The following is a 19,281-nucleotide window of genomic DNA, read 5'->3' as shown; positions in this document are numbered from 1 at the left end:
CCAGAGGACTTGTCTGCTGCAGCCCTAGGGCTCGTCACTTCAAACAGAAAGTAACCGACTCCAAGTGAAAATACTACATTAGCCTAGTGGGCCTGGACACCCTTGACAATAGGAGCTTAACTTCAATCCACTATCCTAATAAAGAGCATCAGACCTGCCCTCTGCACAAGACCTAGCAGACTACTTTGAAAGCAAGGTCAATCAAATTAGAGCTGACTTAGGTTATTTTCTTTTGGGATATATTTGGCTAAAAGACTATTCCTTAGAAGCCATCTCTACCCTGAATTCAAGTTAAGGAATTAAGACAAAAAAACAATTTTGGGAGACCTTCCAACCACTATCAACTGAAGATGTAAAATCACTACTACTAAAATGATGATGCTTGCATTGTATCCTAGACCACTGTCCTGAATTCCTATTCCAAACCACCTCAACAGAGGTGATCATATGGCTAACAGACTGCCCTAACAAACTACTAGATTCTGGCTCTCTCCCCTCAGATATGGACAAAATCATTCTTACTCCACTATTAAAAGGTTCAGGGCTAGACACAACCTCTACAGCAAACTGTCGCCCAGTGGCAAGTATACCACTCTTTACGAAAATGCTAGAATCATATGTTAGTAAACAGTTCTCCACCTGGGCACACACTCCACATTACTCCAGTCCCAATTCGGATTCAGATCCGCACACAGCACTGGAACCCTACTCATAGTACTAACAATCTTTGTCAAACAACACCTATGTAAGGGAGAACAAGTACTGCTATTCCAGTTTGATATCTCAGCAGCATTCAATGCGGTGGACCATGTACTTCTACTAGAGTGGCTGAATCAGATTGCAATAACTGGATCAGTTCTCAATTGGTTCAACAAATTCCTCTTAAACCGAAGCTACTCTGTGAAATAAAATAAAATAACCTTTCCAAATACTGGATTCCGCAATGCGGGGTCCCCCAAGGTTCCCCACTCTCTCCTATCTTGTTCAACTTCTTCATGTCCTCCCTTAGCTCAATACACCTGGGATCAGGAGAACTACTACTATCATACCTGGATGACATCATGCTCCTTCTACCTCTAACTTCCACACACCAAGATCCAATCCAGCCGGCAATGATTGGACATGGGCCCTTGCAAATAAACTGATATTGAACACCCAAAGAACTAAGATCCTCTGGTTCTAGAATCAGGGAGTCGTGGTCCCAACCTCACTAACGCTACCCAACAACATCACCTTCCCAGCTGAATCAGAAGCTAGAGTGCCTGGAGTCATCCTTGACTCCTCCCTATCATTCACATCCCATATCAACCAACTGTGGAAGAAAACTATGTTTAAAATGAGACAGTGCCATCTGATCAGGTCATTCTTTGATCAGATGACACTGTCTCATTTTAAACATAGTTTAAACAAAGGCTTTTTGATCAGGTCATTCTTTGATCAAAAAGCCTTTGCGTTACAGGTACCACACCTGGGCTACTGCAATGCCCTATTTTTGGGTATCAAGAGCAAATACCAAAAGAAAAAAAAAAACCCAACTACAAATCATACAGAACACAGTGGTAAGATTAATCTTCAAACTGAACCGATATACTAGTGTTTCACGTTACAAAACTACACTGGTTACCAACAATTGAAAGATCTAAGTTTAAAGCCGCCTGCTTACTCTTTCAGATTCTTCTTAGTACTACCTCTGCACTCGTAATCCTCATCTCATCTATTTGCATAGTGCACTCCAATAGACTAAAAGAACTACTGATCCTAGCCACACTGTTTTACAAGGGAATCAGATCCCAGAAGATCTTTAACTCGCTCTTCTCAGTAGCAGGAATCGCTTTATGGAACTCGCTCCCCCTGGTTATCAGAGTAGAATACAAATACATCAGCTTCTGGAAGAAGCTAAAAACCTACCTCTTCCCAAATGTTGCTATATAACACTTACCGATCATTTATGCTCTAATTGACGGTAGAAATACCAAATTTAGCACAGGCTATAAACACACCGTGTAACGGTGTATAATATTATATCTAACCAATAAGAATGTATTCACTCAACGTCTTAATTATAAAACTGTTACTGCTATTCCAATAATATTGTAAACCATACTGAACCCTAAACGGGATATTAGCGGTATATAAGAGCTAGATTGAATTGAATTGAAAATGCTTCCCCTTAATGCAGGAATACCTTCTATTTCATCCAAATTGAGGGAGAGCAATCTTCAGACAGCTTATACAGATAATACTCTTTTAACTATGTCAGTGGCTTTGAAAAGTCACTGTGAAAAAAGAGTGCTGTATTTATTTATTTGTAAAATTTGATATACTGCAGTGCCACAGACTATCAAAATGGTTTACAAACATCCCATTTTAAAATGGATAAAACAAAAATATAACAAAGCCCTAAAATGACAAAACAAGTAATAAGACACAAGAAGATAGTTGGAATATTGACTGCTGGTTTCAGAAGTTCCAGTAACATAACACAGTAAAGTTGGTGTTGGTTTTGATAAAACTGTCAGAGCTCAGGGTATTTATTTGGAAAGAGAGAAAAACTGGTGCTCCTGGACTGAGAGAAGCAGTACCCCAAAGTTATTTTTGGTACTCTCAAATCCCCGAATCTCTATTCCGGAACATTGACCCTCTCCCAAGCTCAAATGTTGGAACCTGTGACTGAATGAACGATGAGCTGAGTGGAGAAAAGAATAGAGCATTAGGAAATAAGTCTTCCCTGTGACCTGGGTCCAAGTTGTTGCGGACCTGATCTAGGAAAAGGCGAGACCCAGGTTATAATAGTAAAGTGAATTGCTATAGAATAACATGTTTTAAGAGTTCTCTTATCTCATTGCCTTGACCAAGAGACCATATCTCCATAAATTACTACAAGATGGTATGCTCCAGCAGTATGAGGAGAAAGTTAGTAAATCTTTACTGACAAGACAGATAAGGCAAAATCAGGGTAATTAGGATTTTATTGAATTTACAGAAGGTAAAAATAATATTATAAGCCAGATCACTTTTGCATAAACAAAATTTTGAAGGCTTTTAAAAGTGGTAATATTTCAAGTTGGTGGAGTCTTTTTGAACTTGCACTCAATATTCTGTGCCAGCTTGTTTGTCCAACCATTTCACATTATTTCTTTTAGGGTGGTCCCTGCGGGGTTTTGGCAGTACTTCAAGGCTGTGTCCTGCAAAAACTTCTGTTTGAAGAATGTACAGATAGTAGGTAAGTTTTATGCAAGAGTTTGTTTTCAGATAAATAAGCTCTAACAGTATAAAAAAAGTATATATATTGGGCTTCATATTAAGTGGCACATCCAGATAGGAACAGCTCCTACCTAGATATATGTTGCTCAACAGGGCCAAACATGGATTTTCAGATGCTGGAAATCTGTTCTGACTGCCCCAGCATTGTGCTTGGGTGAAGATTTTAGTTACCTGGTTAGTGGTGATATTCAGTTTGCTATCCAGGTCACTACTCAGATAAAGTTAGGACAGCAAAAAGTCCATAAAGGATGTTCCTCATAGGCACTTCTAGGTGACTTCAGTGCCAGTTTCGCTGTGATGTAACTTCATGGAACTGAGCGGTGGGACATCATGGTATTGGCTAAGCCAACACAATTGGCCTACTGCTTCTTTCCCAATGCACTGAACACAACGTGCAATCACACCATGTTCCAGCATCCAAACAAATATAAAGGTACCTCCATTCCGAACAATGGTATTATCTAGACTACAACAAATCAACCTTTTTGATTTTACTTAGTTTCATCTAGACTGCACTATTATAAGAGCATAAGAATAGCCATACTGGGTCAGACCAATAATCCAAGTCCAGTATCCTGTTTCCAACAGTGGCCAAGTACCTGGCAGAAACCCAAATAGTAGCAACATTCCATGCTTCCAACCCCAGGGCAAGCAGTGGCTTCCCCATGTCTATCCCAATAGCAGACTATGGGCTTTTTCATCAGGAACTTGTCCAAACTTTTTTAAAACCCAGAGCTTAACTATTCATTGAGTGAAAAACTGTTTCCTCCTATTCATTTTAAAAGTATTTTCATATAACTTCATTGAGTGTCCCTAGTCTTTGTACTTTTTGAAAGAGTAAAAAATTGATTCACTTTTACCATTTCAACACCACTCAGGATTTTGTAGACCTCAGTCATATCCCTCCTCAGCTGTCTCTTTTCCAAGCTGAAGACCCCTAACCTCTTTAACCTTTCCAAATATGGGAAGAGTTCAATCCCCTTTATCATTTTGGTCACTCTTCTTTGAACCTTTTCTAATTCTGCTGTATCTTTTTTGAGATACGGCAACCAGAATTGAACGCAATACTCAAGGTGTGGTTGTACTATGGAGCAATACAGAGGCATTATAGTGTTCTTGGTCTTACTTACCATCCCTCTCCTAATAATTCTTAGCATCATTGCTTTTTTGGTTGCCACCGCACACTGGGCAGAGGATTTCAGCGTATTGTCTACGATGACACCTAGATCTTTTTCTTGGGTGCTGACTCCCAAGATGGACCCTAGCATCAGGTATCTATAATTAGGATTATTCTTTCCAATGTGCATCACTTTGATTTATCCACATTACATTTTATCTGCCAGAGCCGGTGGTGGGAGGCAGGGATAGTGCTGGGCAGACTTATACGGTCTGTGCCAGAGCTGGTGGTTGGGAGGCGGGGATAGGGCTGGCCAGACTTATATGGTCTGTGCACTGAAGAGGACAGTACAAATAAAAAAGTAGCACATATGAATTTATCTTCTTGGGCAGACTGGATGGACCGTGCAGGTCTTTTTCTGCCGTCATCTACTATGTTACTATGTTTAGCATGACCAGTCTTTCAATTAACTAAAGCCTTCCTGCAATTTTTCACAGTCTGCATGTGTTTTAACAACTTTGAATAGTTTTGTGTCTTCTGAAAACTTAATCACCTCACTTGTTCCAATTTCCAGATTATTTATAAATATGTTAAATAGCACCGGTCCCAGTAGAGATCCCTGCAGCACTCCATTATTCATTGTTTAGAGAAATGGCCATTTATCCCTACCCTCTGTTTTCTATCCATTACCCAGTTCCTAATCCACAACAGAGCATTGCAGAACATTGCATCCTATCCCATGGCTTTTTAATTTTCTCTGGAGTCTCTCATTAGGTACTTTGTCAAAAACTTTCTGAAAATCTAGATACACTACATCAACCAGCTCATCTTTTATTGACATATTCATTCACACCTTCAAAGAAATGAAGCAGATTGGCGCGGCAAGACTTCCTTTGCCTGAATCCAGTAATTTTATTCTTTGTAATAGTTTCTACTGAAGTCAGGCTTACTAGTCTGTAATTTCCCAGATCACCCCTGGAACCCTTTGTAAAAATCAGTACTACAGATGATTTTAACGACAGGTTAAAGATCACTAACAGCAGATCAGCAATTAGATGTTAGAGTTCTTTCAGTACACAAGGGTGCATGCCATCCAGTCCAGTTGATGTGCTACTCTTTTAATTTGTTAGTTTGGCTCAGTACCTCTTCCTGGTTCATCGAGATTTCTTTAAGTTCCTCTGCATCGTCACCCTTGAAAACCACTTTTGTTACAGGTAGATCTCTTACATCTTCTTCAGTAAAGACTCGTAACTGTGACCTTGTCCTCCCTGAGTGTCCCTCTTGCTCCTTCCTAATCAAACGGTCCCACAGATTCCTTCACAGGCTTTCTGCATCTGTTGTACCTGAAAAAGTTATTACTGTGAGTGTTTGCCTCTGCAACAAGTTTCTCTTCATATTCTCTTTTAGCCTTCTTTTTCAATGCTTTGCATCTAATTTGCCAGTGCTTATGTTGCTTCTTATTTTCTTTATTCGGGTCATTTTTCCATTCTTTGAAGGATGTTCTTTTGGCTCTAATAGCCTTTTTCACTTCACCTTTTAACCATGCTGGCTGTCATTTGCTCTTCTTTCCACCTTTGTAAATATGTGGAATACATCTCGTCTGGGCTTCCAAGATGGTATTTTTTAGCAATGCAAAAAAAGGAGGGATGGACAAATGGCCGTCCAAAAAGAAAGGGGAAGTCTGAGGCTCAAGGTAAAATGTATAGCTCAATTTATTGGCACTATCAATCACATGAAGATTCAATATTAGTGAAGCGTAAAAAGACTTGGCACAGACTCATGTTTCAACGTAACAACGCCTGAATCAGGAATCACATAATCTTATGGAGTCTTAATCAGTAAACTATAGAAACTACACAAAGACACAGCAAACTTCACAGCAGTAGAATTTAGGTTAATTAAGACCTAGGCTGTGAGATGTACTTAGCACACCTATCTTACACAATTAGTTCTACCCAAATGCTGTGCCTTTCCTAGTATTGTTTTTGTCACTGAAACTATCTGTTGGTCTTTTGTTTCAAGCAAATGTTTAAATAGGGGTTTGAATGGTATAAGGCAGTGTTTCCCAAGTCCAGTTCTGGAGTACCCCTTGGCAGTCAGGTTTTCAGGATATCTACAATGAATATGCATGAACTTGATTTGCATACACTGCCTCCATTATATGCAAATCTTTCATGCATATTCTTTGTGGATGTCCTGGAAACCTGACTACCATAGCCCTAAGGGGTGAAGGAGGGCACCTAGATGTGGGTACAGTGGGTTTTGAAGGGCTCACATTTACCAGCACAAGTGTAACAGGTAGGGGGGGGGGGGTTGGGCCTGGGTCCGCCTGCCGACCCCCCCCTCCCCCCCGGTGAACTTTGGTCGTCCCTGCGACGGAAAGCAGTTGAGGGCGCCCAAAATCAGCTTTCAGTTATGCTGATTTGGGCGACCCTGAGAGAAGAACGCCCATCTCCCGCTTTGTGTTGGAAGATGGGTTCCCTTCTCTTTCGAAAATAAGCCTGACAGTGTCCCATTGATTGTCCACCTTCCACCAGGTCTCTGAGATGCCTATTATATCTACCTCTTTATTTAGTGCTATATACTCTAACTCTCGCATCTTATTTTTTAGGCTTCTAGCATTTGTATAGAAACAATTCAAATTGTGTGTGTTTTTTGCATCTACAAGCTGCTTAGAAGTTGATGGGGATAATTTGTATCCTTTATTCTGCTCTCTCTTTAAACTCTCCTGGCTTTCTTTACTATTGTCAGATAGAGGACCGTTCTTGCTATAAGCGGTGTAGGCTGCTGGTCTGATCACAGACTAGTCAGAAGCCAGATGTCCATATACATTGGACAAAGCAGCATCAGAAACAGGAAACTTCAATGGAATTTAACCTTACTAAACCTAAATAGTTAAAATATCAGGAGGAGTTACAGCATAAGCTGATTACTCAGGTTCTGATCATTGCCTTCACAGCTACAGCCAACAGACTGTAAAATGGCACGGAGAAAATTTTACGATACAACCTTCTTGTTCTTGATTTCATTAAAAAGAAACACCATGAGTAGTCTGGAAATGAATGAGAATAGCTCAGGTTCTAGACAAGGTGTTCATACTTCATGAGTACATTGCTGACTTAATTAAAAAGAAACACCAGGAGTAGTCTGATGAAAATGAATGAGAATAGCTCAGGTTCTAGACAAGGTGTTCATACTTCATGAGTACATTGCTGACTTCATTAAAAAGAAACACCAAGAGTAGACTGATGAAAATGAATGAGAGTAGCTCAGGTTCTAGACAAGGTGCTCATATTTCATGAGCATAGGAGCCAACTTTTCAAAATGATTGGAGGTGCTGAATTTTTTTTTTTTTTTTTACAGGTGGTGCATTCCTCCCTCGCCCCCTCCCTCTCCTCCGAATTCTAGGCCCACTCCCTCTCCTCCGAGTTCCAGGCCTCCTCTCTCTCCGAGTTCCAAGACCTCCCTCCTTCTCCGAGTTCCAGGCCCCCCTCCCTCTCCTCCGAGTGCCAGTCCCAACCCCAGCCTGACCTCTTCTCCCACAACAGTCCTCCGCCCTCACCTTCCTGCGTGCTGCCCAGAATTTAAAACTCATCTTACCTCGGGGTCCCGGCGGCAGCAATGAAAGGCGAGCAGGCTCTCTCAGCTCTTGTCCCGCCCTCATTTCCTGTTTCCACAAGGGCGGGACCAGAGCTGAGAAAGAAAGGAAGGCTCAAGCGCCTGCTTGCCCTTTCACTGCTGCCGCCAGGACCCCAAGGTAAGATGAGTTTTAAATTCTGGGCAGCACGCAGGAAGACGAGGGCGGAGGACTGTTGTGGGAGAAGAGGTCAGGCTGGGGTTGGGACTGGCACTCGGAGGAGAGGGAGGGGGGCCTGGAACTCGGAGAAGGAGGGAGGGGGGGCCTGGAACTCGGAGAAGGAGGGAGGGCTTGGAACTCGGAGATGAGGGCGGAGGGCTGTTGAGGGAGTAGAGGGTGGGCAGGTCGGGCTGACTGAGAACTTCCAGCAGGTCAAAATATTGGAGGTTCTTGAGTAACCACAGCACCCACGGAGTCGGCACCTATGTTCATGAGTACATGCTGCCAAGTCCCTGGCTCTCTGCATCCAACTCAAAAATGAAGTTCAGACCTGACCATAAGAAATGAAAAAATAAATGATTGGAATAGAAAGTGTTGGTGAACTTCAGGAAACACCAGATAACCCTAACCTTTATTCCAGGGTCTCCCTACGTCAAATGGCAGAGAATCTGTTCATTCAGCAGAAGATGATAAAATCCTAACAGAGAAGATTCAAACCCTGGGTCCACTGGGCAGAACATTTCAACTCCTCTAAATCTGAAGAGGTTGGAATGACATCCCCCAGTGAAGAATATGATTAGACCTGAGCATAACTACCATCTTTGTTTGAAGTCAGCCATGCCAGGTGTCACTATGGAGAAGCATAAGTCCAGATGACATATCTTATGAGATTTTCTTAATAGATAATTATATGCTCCTGAAACTTGTTTAACACTTGAAATGTATCTGGAAGCATGAGTCTGTGCCCCAGGATTTCAAGGATGCATTAATTGTCGATCTGTATGAGGAAGAGACGTAGAATCAGCTGCAGTAGCCACCTTGGGATACTCTATCACTGCAAAAAGTAATGGCGGAACAATTGTCTGGTATTTCACTGTGGATTCAGACTTGGCCAAGCAGATTTAAGGAAAAAGGCTTTGAGCCAAATAAGGATTCTTTCTCTGTCTCTTTTTCTATTTTTCTCTCTGTCTATTTATCTATATCTACCTAGGTAACAATATATCATCTATAGAGATATACTGTAGATGTAGGTATAAATATAAGATATAGATAGCCAGAGAGGATAAAAGATACATTTAAAAAAATACATTTAGATGTTCAGCATTGGCACCGAACATCTAAGTGCCTTTTTTTTCCCCAAGTGCTATGTGTCAATATACAATACCAGCACTTTTTTCACTGCCTTCCCTGCCCTGACCACTGCAGCTTCAGTCATATCGACCCCCAGACCTGCAACAGCCAGTGGCAATAATCCAGAGAGGAAGCACAGGGTCACTGAAGCCTCAACTGTGTCCTGCCCCCTTCAGTGCAGACTTTGTGTGTGGATGGGATTCAGTTGAGGCTTCAGAACTGGTGCAGACTCAAGACCCTGTGCTTCCTCTATGAGTTACTGTCGCTGGCTGCTTCCGGTCCATGGACAATATGGCTGAATTTAGACACATATCTTATAGAAACTATATCTAGTTATCTCCAGCACTTAGGCATGATCGGTTGCAGCAGCTCTATGGCTGTTGTAAGTGATCACACCTAAGTGTGTTATGCACACAGATGCTAGTTAACTTATATTCAAGTAGAAGCCCACTTTTTTTTTCACAGAATAGGCTCCTCTCAGGTGCCCTGATATAGAATCACCCCTCACAAGAGTAATTCTAGAACAGTATATTTAGAATTAGGCGCATATCCTATAAAGGAACTTAGGCACCTACTTTCCTTTATTGACTATTAGCGTAACTGGGTATATACACACACATGCTCTTAGGTGCAGTCACCTAAGTTAACTACAGAGTTGTTGCAAATGTTCATGCCTAAGTGCCATGTAAGTGGGAATCCTGCCTTACTCCACCCAGACTTTGTCTCAGTGTAAGCCTACTTGTAAAATACATACTATGCAGGCATTTACAGAATATTGTATATTGATTTTTGGCATATACATGCACATATATGCACATTGTGATGTGCCCCTCATAGCCAAGGGCCCACTCCATATAATTTCTTCTCTCCCTGGAGACTCTTTCAGCATTCTGATGACCCTTTTCAACCCATTGAGGCTTTACTATGAGTTTTCTGGTTCTCCTTAGTCCAGACTGTGGCCAGTTACTTAACAGCATAGTTTTTTTTTGTTACATTTGTACCCCGCGCTTTCCCACTCATAGCAGGCTCAATGCGACTTACATGGAGCAATGGAGGATTAAGTGACTTGCCCAGAGTCACAAGCGCTTTCCCACTCATGGCAGGCCCAATGCGACTTACATGGGGCAATGGAGGGTTAAGTGACTTGCCCAGAGTCACAAGGAGCTGCCTGTGCCTGAAGTGGGAATCAAACTCAGTTCCTCAGGACCAAAGTCCACCACCCTAACCACTAGGCCGCTCCTCCCCTACTTCCCCTGGGAACCCTATGGGCTGAGGCCCCTTTGTCACTCCTGTCCTATATCACAAGCTCAGCATCAGGGCTCACAAGAGCTTTGCTTCTAAGAAAGGCTCAGAAACAATTCTCTAGTGCAGGCTGCAATCTCAGTCTCAATGTTTGTGCTCCTCTTTAAAATTAGGGTGACTTCTCAGTTATCAGCCCTCCTGTTCTTGACCCCCTCCTTTTGAGGTTTCCCGGGTATCAGGTTGCAGTTTCCATATACTTATGCCACAACCTCCTGGCACCTTTTCTGGGGAACACAACGCTTTCCTATCAGGATTCAGCAGAATATGCAAATTAACCACCTCTTAGGCAAGTTACAGTTCCCTTAGCATTCTTTACTCATGTAAGCAGGGGATTCTTCTTTCAGCAGTTTCTCATAGTCACTCATCAACTGAGCCCAATTAATATGGGACCTGGGTTTCAGTTTAGATTAGAACAGCCTCCTTCCCTGGACAGGACTTTCAACTCTCACTTTAACTTTAAAGTCCTGTCCTCCACTCCATGGCTGTTAGTCCAGTTCTTATTTCATTTTCTCCAGTGTTTCTTCCCATTAAAGTTCCAGAACAGCCTTATCCCCATTATCACAATAGGAAGATAAGTACCTTCTTCTCATTATCCCAATAGTGAGGTAATTACCTTCTTCTGTCTTATAGGGATCCTTCTCCTTTGGGGACCAGACCCCGGGGTTTCCAGCCCAACTTGATCCGCCCTTTTGCTTACGTGTCATTCCTTCTCATACTCCTTGGAGGTCTCCTTTTCTTCCTTCCCTCTTTCTGGCTTCCTGGAGATCCCTTTGCCACCTCCAGCTCCTCTTTGAAGTCTCCTTCAATTTCTCTTCTTGGAGGGTGCTCTTTGTAGGGTGGCTAATAATCCTCCACACCTCATTCGGACTCCTCCCCCTGGTTCCAGAAAGGTCCAGTACCAGAACTCTCCAACTTTCCATCTCCTAAAGGGATAGCCTTCCTTCCCCAGCCATCTAGACCCGGCTTGTCTATTCAAGGGCTCCCCCTAGTGAGGCTTTCTGGTCACTTTAGAAACCTTCTAGTCTGAAAACTCCCCCTGGTGGCCTCTTCTGAAAAGGGCAGATCCTATAATACGAGCACCCCCTAGCTGTCCCTTCAGGTCATTACACTGGCGTAACCCTTTGGGGCTCCGTCTAGTGACCAGTTCCTGGCATTTTACAGGCTTTTCACTAGATGAGCGCCCTCTGGCGGGCTCCTCAGGGTAGGGCATGTCCTGTGATTATCACAATGTATATGCCATTGTTCACATTACTGGTGTGCAGATGTATGTGCTTTTTTTGTAGAATTACCCTCGAAGTGCAGATACTTGGGGCTTCTTCTTATAGTTTAGATGTAGAAGCCCTGATATTTGGTGCTCCTACATATAACTGCACATATAAGTTACATATTCAGCAGTACTGACTATAAATATCGTGCTGCTGAATTTAAGAATCATTTCTAATACTTAGATTAGATGTATCAAATTATTCCTCAGTGCCTCGCCCAGTATTGAGCTGTATAAGTAGGACAGAATCATTATTGACTGCCAGAGGTCTTTGATACAATCACATTGACCTATGGAAAATCCTCCAGAAATGTGGCTGTCCAGAGAAGTTTGTTTCCAAGACTCAGGGTGAATTCTTTTATCCCTTCTTATTCTCCAAGGGCACAGAACAAATCTGTGCATTAATGCCAGCATTCTTCTCTATTGTCTTTTTCTGTGGTGCTCCTGGATGTCTTCCAGGACATAGATTAAGGGAGTTTACATTCAATCATGCTCAAGCGGAAGATTGTCCTACTAAGATGTCTAGAAGCTCACTCTAAAATGATGGAATAAATGGTCAAGGACTTATTTCTGAATGACTTGTACTATTTATTTATTTATTAGCATTTATTTGCCTCCTTTTTGAAGAAATTCACCCAAGGCAATGTACAACAAGAATAAAGTGAACATAGACAATAGACAATTACTGCAGAGAACATCTCTCTATATAAAACGCACCTCCAACGTTCTAATGAAGCCTCACTTTCCCAACGTTCTAAAGTGAGGCGGCAGAGAACGCTTTTCCTCCATGAGTGCCTGCCCCGCCCTCGCGTCACAACGTGATGATGTCGAGGGCGGAGCAATGACAACGAATCACATCACTCACCCGCTGATTCCAAGGGAAGGGGAGGAGTAGGGAAACACGCTGTCAGTGCGCCGATGATTCCAAAATGGCGCCCGAAACGAGCGTTGAAACACAGGAAACAACCACTTCAGATGCTGCCACCAGATGAACAGAGCCCGCTTCCTCTAGGCAGTCTGCACTACAACTCCCTGCCGCGCTGCGTCTTTTCCCACAGCTTTAGCCGCTTCGGAGCCCATAACCGCACTCCCACTGACAGAGAGGGGGGGGGGGGAAACGGGCGAAAACGGCGTTAAGCCACTCAGACTCACCCTGCTCATGCAGCAACGTCCAGTACAACCACTCCCCCAGGAGCCACAAATAAAACGGCGTACCAGAGACCCAGTCCACAGAGCTCGAGTATGGAAACATGCTGTTTTTTGGTTTCTATTGTGAGCCAAGTCAGATGGAAAAAAATAACTCACTGAAGACAGCACAGAGCACCCTACTGGGAAAGAGGGAGAAAAGGGTAAGGCAGGGACCCGAAACTCAAGTATGCCTTCAAAGTGGCCACCACCAGCCACACACCCACAGCTCAACTGGGAATCCCAGGAGTTCCCTCGAGCACAGAGCCTCAGACAGATTCAGTTCTCAGGAGCTATTCCTGCAGCCCGTAAGGGAATGGATGCTACTTTACCTATCATAAGAGGGGGGAGAGAGGGGGGGAGGAGGGAGAGGGGGGGAAGGGTATAGGAGGGACACACAAGCACACAGTCACTCTCTCACACAGTCACTCTCACTCAAACATACACACTGCGAGCAAAACCTGGCTAGCGCCCGTTTCATTTGTTTCGAAAACGGGCCTTTTTTACTAGTATTTAAATAATAACACATTATAGCATAGTACGCTATTTAGAATGTTAACACAATAACATATTAAAGCATCTTATTAGATAGCACAGAGTATAAGTGGAGGTGGAATACATAGACAGATACAATAGAGTAAAAGAATTTAAAATTAGAATATGGCCTCGTGGTTAGAGCACCGGACTTGACATCCAGAAGTGGCTGGTTCAAATCCCGCTGCTGCGCCTTGTGTTCTTGGGCAAATCACTTAACCCTCCATTGCCTCAGGTACAAACTTAGATTGTGAGCCCTCCTGGGACAGAGAAATACCCAGCGTACCTGAATATAACTCACCTTGAGCTACTACTGAAAAAAGGTGTGAGCAAAATCTAAAAAAAATAAAAAAAAATGTATTTATAAAACCGCCTTTATCCAAGGCGGGAGTACAAAGAAAACATACATAATAAAATACGGACAAATAAATAAGGACATCATCAAAGAGAAAAATATCTGCAGCCAAATACACAGATAAATTGATAACAAGTCCCCAGATTCTAGCTGGTAATAAAGTTCAACAGGCACAAAATATACAAAACAAAGCAAGTAATCTCTCAAGATTTTTGTGAGCTGAAGATCTATCTTTAGGCATAAGGGCAATTTGTTCCATTCCACTGGTGCCACCATAGAAAAAGCACCAGTTCTAGCCAAATGCAGGTAGAAACGTGGGAGAGCAGGCACAATATGATTACCTTGTTCCTGTGATCATAATCTGTGTATTGGCACATAACCGTGCCACTTCTCCTTTCAAGTAGGCAGATGAAGTTTGGTACAATGCACAGTGTGTAAGCAGCAACAGTTTATACAAGAGACAATATTTAATAGGTGATCACCTTAAGCATATAAGGAATAGTTACATGCTGCTGAATTTTGTGCCACTTGAATGGCCTGAATACAATGATTTGGCAACTCCAAATCACATTACAATAATCCAGACTTTCAAAACCTTGGCCTGAACCACTTTCCTGAAATCATTCCATGACAATGAAGGTTTCAATTTACAGGTCATGCACATCTTGAACACATTGCCAGTTGAATGGACAGCGAAATTTTGGTTGTGATAGTAGTGAGAATCTGCCTGACCTCTAATTGGAAGCAGATAGAGCCTCCCACCAAAGGGCAACTGTTGGCTAAACTCGACTTTATCTATCTGATATCCCAATTGACTGCTCTTAAAAAGGATGGTATGGGCCACTTTCAGGCTGTCTGGCGGCCATACCGACTTTGGAGAGAGCTCTCTTAATGTGGACTTGGTTTTTGCTAAGAGCCGATGATTGATTTCTGTTCTCTTCTTTTGGGTGGTAGAGGGTTTGGGATAGGGGCGGGTTTATAGGGGTATGTATGAAAGAGAGGGTATATTCTCTATTGTCTATCATTTGCAGCAGTATATTGTGATTGATTGGTGTTTTGATGTTGTTCCATGATATTAGTGTGATTATTCTTTAATTATGATGTTGGTAATCAGTCTGTGTGATGCAGTTTCTTTACGTAATGAAAGTATTTTAGAGGATAAAAGGAAGCAGTATGAATAATGCTGCTTGTAAGGTTATTCACTTTCATAGGAAATTAAGTGCTGTAAAAGCCCCAGCTTTTACCATATCTTAATAGCTCCCCCTCACCTGGGCAATGCTGCTGAATATCTCTTCTGACCGCCATAGCTCTATTCATGTGGTGCCAGGAAAGGTCTGTAGGTAGAGTCAAGGTGGACTCGGAAGATATGTGGGTTCTCGTGATATTCAAAATATCAGCCAGCACTGAGGACCTTGATAATCAATGCCAGTACCCAGACATGGGCAGACATTGAATATCCCAATCTAAATCAGTCCGTGGCTATCAGTGGCTTTAAAAATGCTGACCACCAAAGGATGAATATTGCCCAGTTTGTTTTTATTTATTAATCTGTATATCTCTGAAAAGAGTCACAGAAGGATTTTTTTTTTAATTTGCCAAGAACTAGAAATTTCAGATATCCCTTCCTTCTAACCTGTGCATCTTTCTTTTGACAGCCTAGTGCCAATATGTCTCCTTTGATCTTTTTTCTGATTCAGTTTTTCTGCAAGGTGTCTTTATTGTCTTTTTTGGCAACATAAACTGAACAATGATCACCATTAAATAAAAAATAATAATTACCAGTCACTAGTTTTCATGTGTAAACCATGAAATGATCAACATACCTCATATTGGTTTCTTTTCTGCCGCTCTGCAATGCAAAGTTTTGGCAATATATGTGGATCTTATGGTTATTTTAGACTTTCTGAAACTAAATTTGTCATATTGACTTTTATATACATCAGCAGGTGTTTGCAGCCTTCAAGTGCCCATAGGACAAAATGTCTCCTCATGGCTATTGCAGATATTTTGTGGCGTGCAGGCGGCAGGAGCAGTGCAGTTGTGGCACTGTAAGTAAAGTGTTTTCCTGTTTGCTTTATGTGTTTTTGTGTAAAGTTCAGGTTGACTATTTCTTTGTTGTGTGTGATACAGTTAAGATTACTGTGTAAGCTGCAATTGTTTTTATCTATATAAAGATGGTCACTTACCTCTTAATCATAGTTTCGGCAATTACACGTTTGACTGCTTTAAAATCATAAGCCAATTTGTCCACATGATGAAAAATTGTGAAGGTTAAAAAATAATCCAGAGAAAGCAGTCTAAGAGAGTGTAGTGTCAAGTGAAGCGAGCACTCACGTCATTTCCTGTTATGAAAAGGCAGAAGAACTTTACTGAACTCTGATTATTCTTTTATACCAAAGACAGATAAAAGGCCTTTTGTCATATTACAATTGCCCCTTTCACAGTTTTAGTAATGATGCTCTTATTTAAAATTAGCTTGATATAACCTCCTAATCAATTTAGTATTAAATTGCCACTCCCCACCCATTGCAATTAAGCTTTAAATACAGTAGCTCCCTATTTACAGTGAATAATTGGGTGATGGTTAATAGTGGGGCTTATCCACAGGGAAGATCTAAGGCTTTTTTTCTTTTGAAGTTTTTCTGTCTGCCACATAAAGTAAATGACTTCTTTTGAGTCCAGGAGACCACTACTTAAAATGCAGTCAGTTTAGCCTGAACAGCTGAATTTATTGCTTTCTGAACTCAGTAGGTGGCACCAATGGAGAGCTGTATATCATTGAATGTACTCCTTTTCAAGCATGGAGATTTTGATTATTCGTATTCTTTGCATGTTTGTCATAGAAGTTGAAAAATGTATGATTATAAAATATTGAATGCAATAGCATAAAATAATTTGGCCTGTGCAGCCACACTAACATGTAATTTGTCTGTTTTATATGTATTACTTCCACATTAGGATTTTCTCCCATTCTTTGTCTATGGAGTACAAAACTTACAAATTAGAACATTTGTGACCCATCTTAGACTTTCCATCCTGTGACAAGTGTTGGCCGGGCTTCTGCTTCTTTTTTTTTTCACTACTATGCTGTTCTTCTCCCTGTACTTCTGCCAACACCACTGCAGGTTTAAACAAAAGAGCAGGTACTTCTGTTTGCAGTGGTGCTGGTGGTAGCTCAGGGTGAAGGAGATCACAGCAGCAAGAGCAAAAGAACATACCGTTAACAGAGTGAAAGGACAGCCAGTGAAATTGGTGCTTGATACCCTGAACCAGTGCCTCACTTGGCTCATTACTTAAGTCTGCCTTGTTATGAAACATGCCTCATGCATATTTCAAACTGCTAGAAATAAAATCATAGGCATCGATTTTCAGAGAGATCTAACCAGCTGACTAGGAAATTAGAAGGATAGATCCTGTGATGTGGGTAGATAGAATTTCATCCTTTGCAGCTGGTCTCTGGACTAAGATATTCCCGGAGTGAAGGGAGAGATGTGACCACTCTTGTCTTTCTACATTATTTTTTGTTTCCGTAAATTTTTATTGAAGTTTTTCCCAATACAATGCAATCATAAAGCGAACAGCAACAAATCAGCTGAAGTCCTGGCATAACACCCTCTTCCACCCCCACCCCCCCGCCAAGTCAACAATACAGAGAAACAAATGGTTAATCAGTGTTTTCTTCAGGTTCATCACTCAACATATTAATACTCTAACAGGAAGACCACCTTCTCTTCCCCAAGTCCTATAACATCATTTGTAAGTGGGTCCATTCTTCTGCCTCAGTATCGTAGCATCTGTTCTGTCCAACTCCACCACTGCCTGCAATCAGAAGACCAATCCTCCAATGTAGGACCTGCTGCTTGCTTCCAGTGAGCAGCAATTTCACATTTTGCTGCAGCTAAAGAGATCTTTTTTAGTCTCTTCTGCTATTTAAGACCACAAGCCACACCTACCCCTAGCAAACATAACTTAGGAATTAACTGAACAGTATAGCTTAGTCCCAGGGACAATTCTTGGATAACTAATGACCAGAATTGTTAGATCTGGACACAGGTTCACCATATATATGTTGGAGATGTGGTAGGGAGAGAAGTTATATATATATATATGTGTGTGTTAACTAAGGAAAATGCATACAAAGTAGTCTCCCATTGGGATATGACTCCTGCTAGGTTAACAGCTATGTACCAGACTAGCACATATATATATATATAAATGTGCTAGTCTGGTACATAGCTGTTAACCTAGCAGGAGTCATATCCCAATGGGAGACTACTTTGTATGCATTTTCCTTAGTTAACACACATAGGTAGGCCTTTTGGACCTCATGAAAAACAGTTTCTAGGCGCCTGTGCTAAGTTCCTCTCCCAAGTTCCTTTCCCACTACAACATAAACCTGTGGCGCTAGATTGACCCTTGGTCTTTTCCCAGTATGGCGGTACTTATATAATTATCAATAACTGGCTCTTAAAGCATCCCAGTGCTAACCAGAGATTTTCTAGATATTCTGTATCATCTGGATCCTTCCACAACCACACTTTAAACACCATATAATGTTTAACCTGTAAATAAGGAAAGAGATTCTGGGACTCCAGATGATAGCGTTCCCTTAACTCATCAAAGCTCAAGAGATCTCAAACATCCAAGAGTTGCCTAAATCATGTCAAACCCAAATGATTCCTCCTAGAAAAAGCAGTTGTGGTCTGTGACCCCAGAAAAGAAGGCTCAAAATGAATATGGGCCAATGGAGAGGTCTTGATTTTGCAGCCAAAATTGGTCCTCACTGAGCTTCACACACCTAGAAGGTGTTTCAATAAAAGGATTTGATAAAGTTTGGGCAAATCTGTCTGGTAACTGAAATCCATAGCAAATACCATAGAGCAAAGTGTGGAAAGCTAGATTGCTCCAAGACAACTGCTACTTTTTTCTTGACATGCCTTCCAATGTATTAGTTGTTGCACCTGTGTAGCCCAGTAGTACCAGACAATGTTGGGGACTGCCCTGCCCCCTAATTTAGATGGATGCCACAACAGATCTTTTGAAAGATGTGGCAATTGCCTTTACAAACAAAGAGCCTTATTTTATAAGGGTTAGGCTCCTAATTTATGATGCTCATGAAGTTATGCTCTTAAATTATGAGCATAATCTATTATGCAGCATAGAGTATGCTCCTAATTTACAGAATAAGGCCCAAAATGCATAAGATTTCTCTGAAGCTGGCGAAGATGAGGAGAGACGGACAGGTAGCATTTGAAAAAGAAACAGTAAGGGAAGAAGGGCATTCATTTTAACTGCTGAGATGCAGCCCGAACAGGATAACCAGCCCCCTCTCC

General features: G+C 41.8%; 1 protein-coding gene across 4 annotated transcripts in view; it reads left to right on the top strand.

Annotated features, from left to right (window-relative positions):
• The window catches only part of MINDY4 (MINDY lysine 48 deubiquitinase 4), a 180,283-nt gene that overhangs the window by 83,445 nt on the left and 77,557 nt on the right, over positions 1-19,281 (top strand). For 3 of the 4 annotated variants that reach the window (XM_030197746.1, XM_030197754.1, XM_030197762.1), the window contains exons 9-10: positions 3,144-3,223; positions 15,892-15,996. In XM_030197746.1, coding sequence (XP_030053606.1) covers positions 3,144-3,223; positions 15,892-15,996 — 185 coding nt within the window. The remainder of the gene's footprint in view (positions 1-3,143; positions 3,224-15,891; positions 15,997-19,281) is intronic. The other variant, XM_030197772.1, reaches the window with a different exon arrangement.

This window comes from Microcaecilia unicolor, chromosome 1, assembly GCF_901765095.1.
Source record: "Microcaecilia unicolor chromosome 1, aMicUni1.1, whole genome shotgun sequence".
Taxonomy (NCBI): domain Eukaryota; kingdom Metazoa; phylum Chordata; class Amphibia; order Gymnophiona; family Siphonopidae; genus Microcaecilia; species Microcaecilia unicolor.
This window is presented reverse-complemented; position numbering and strand designations above follow the sequence as displayed.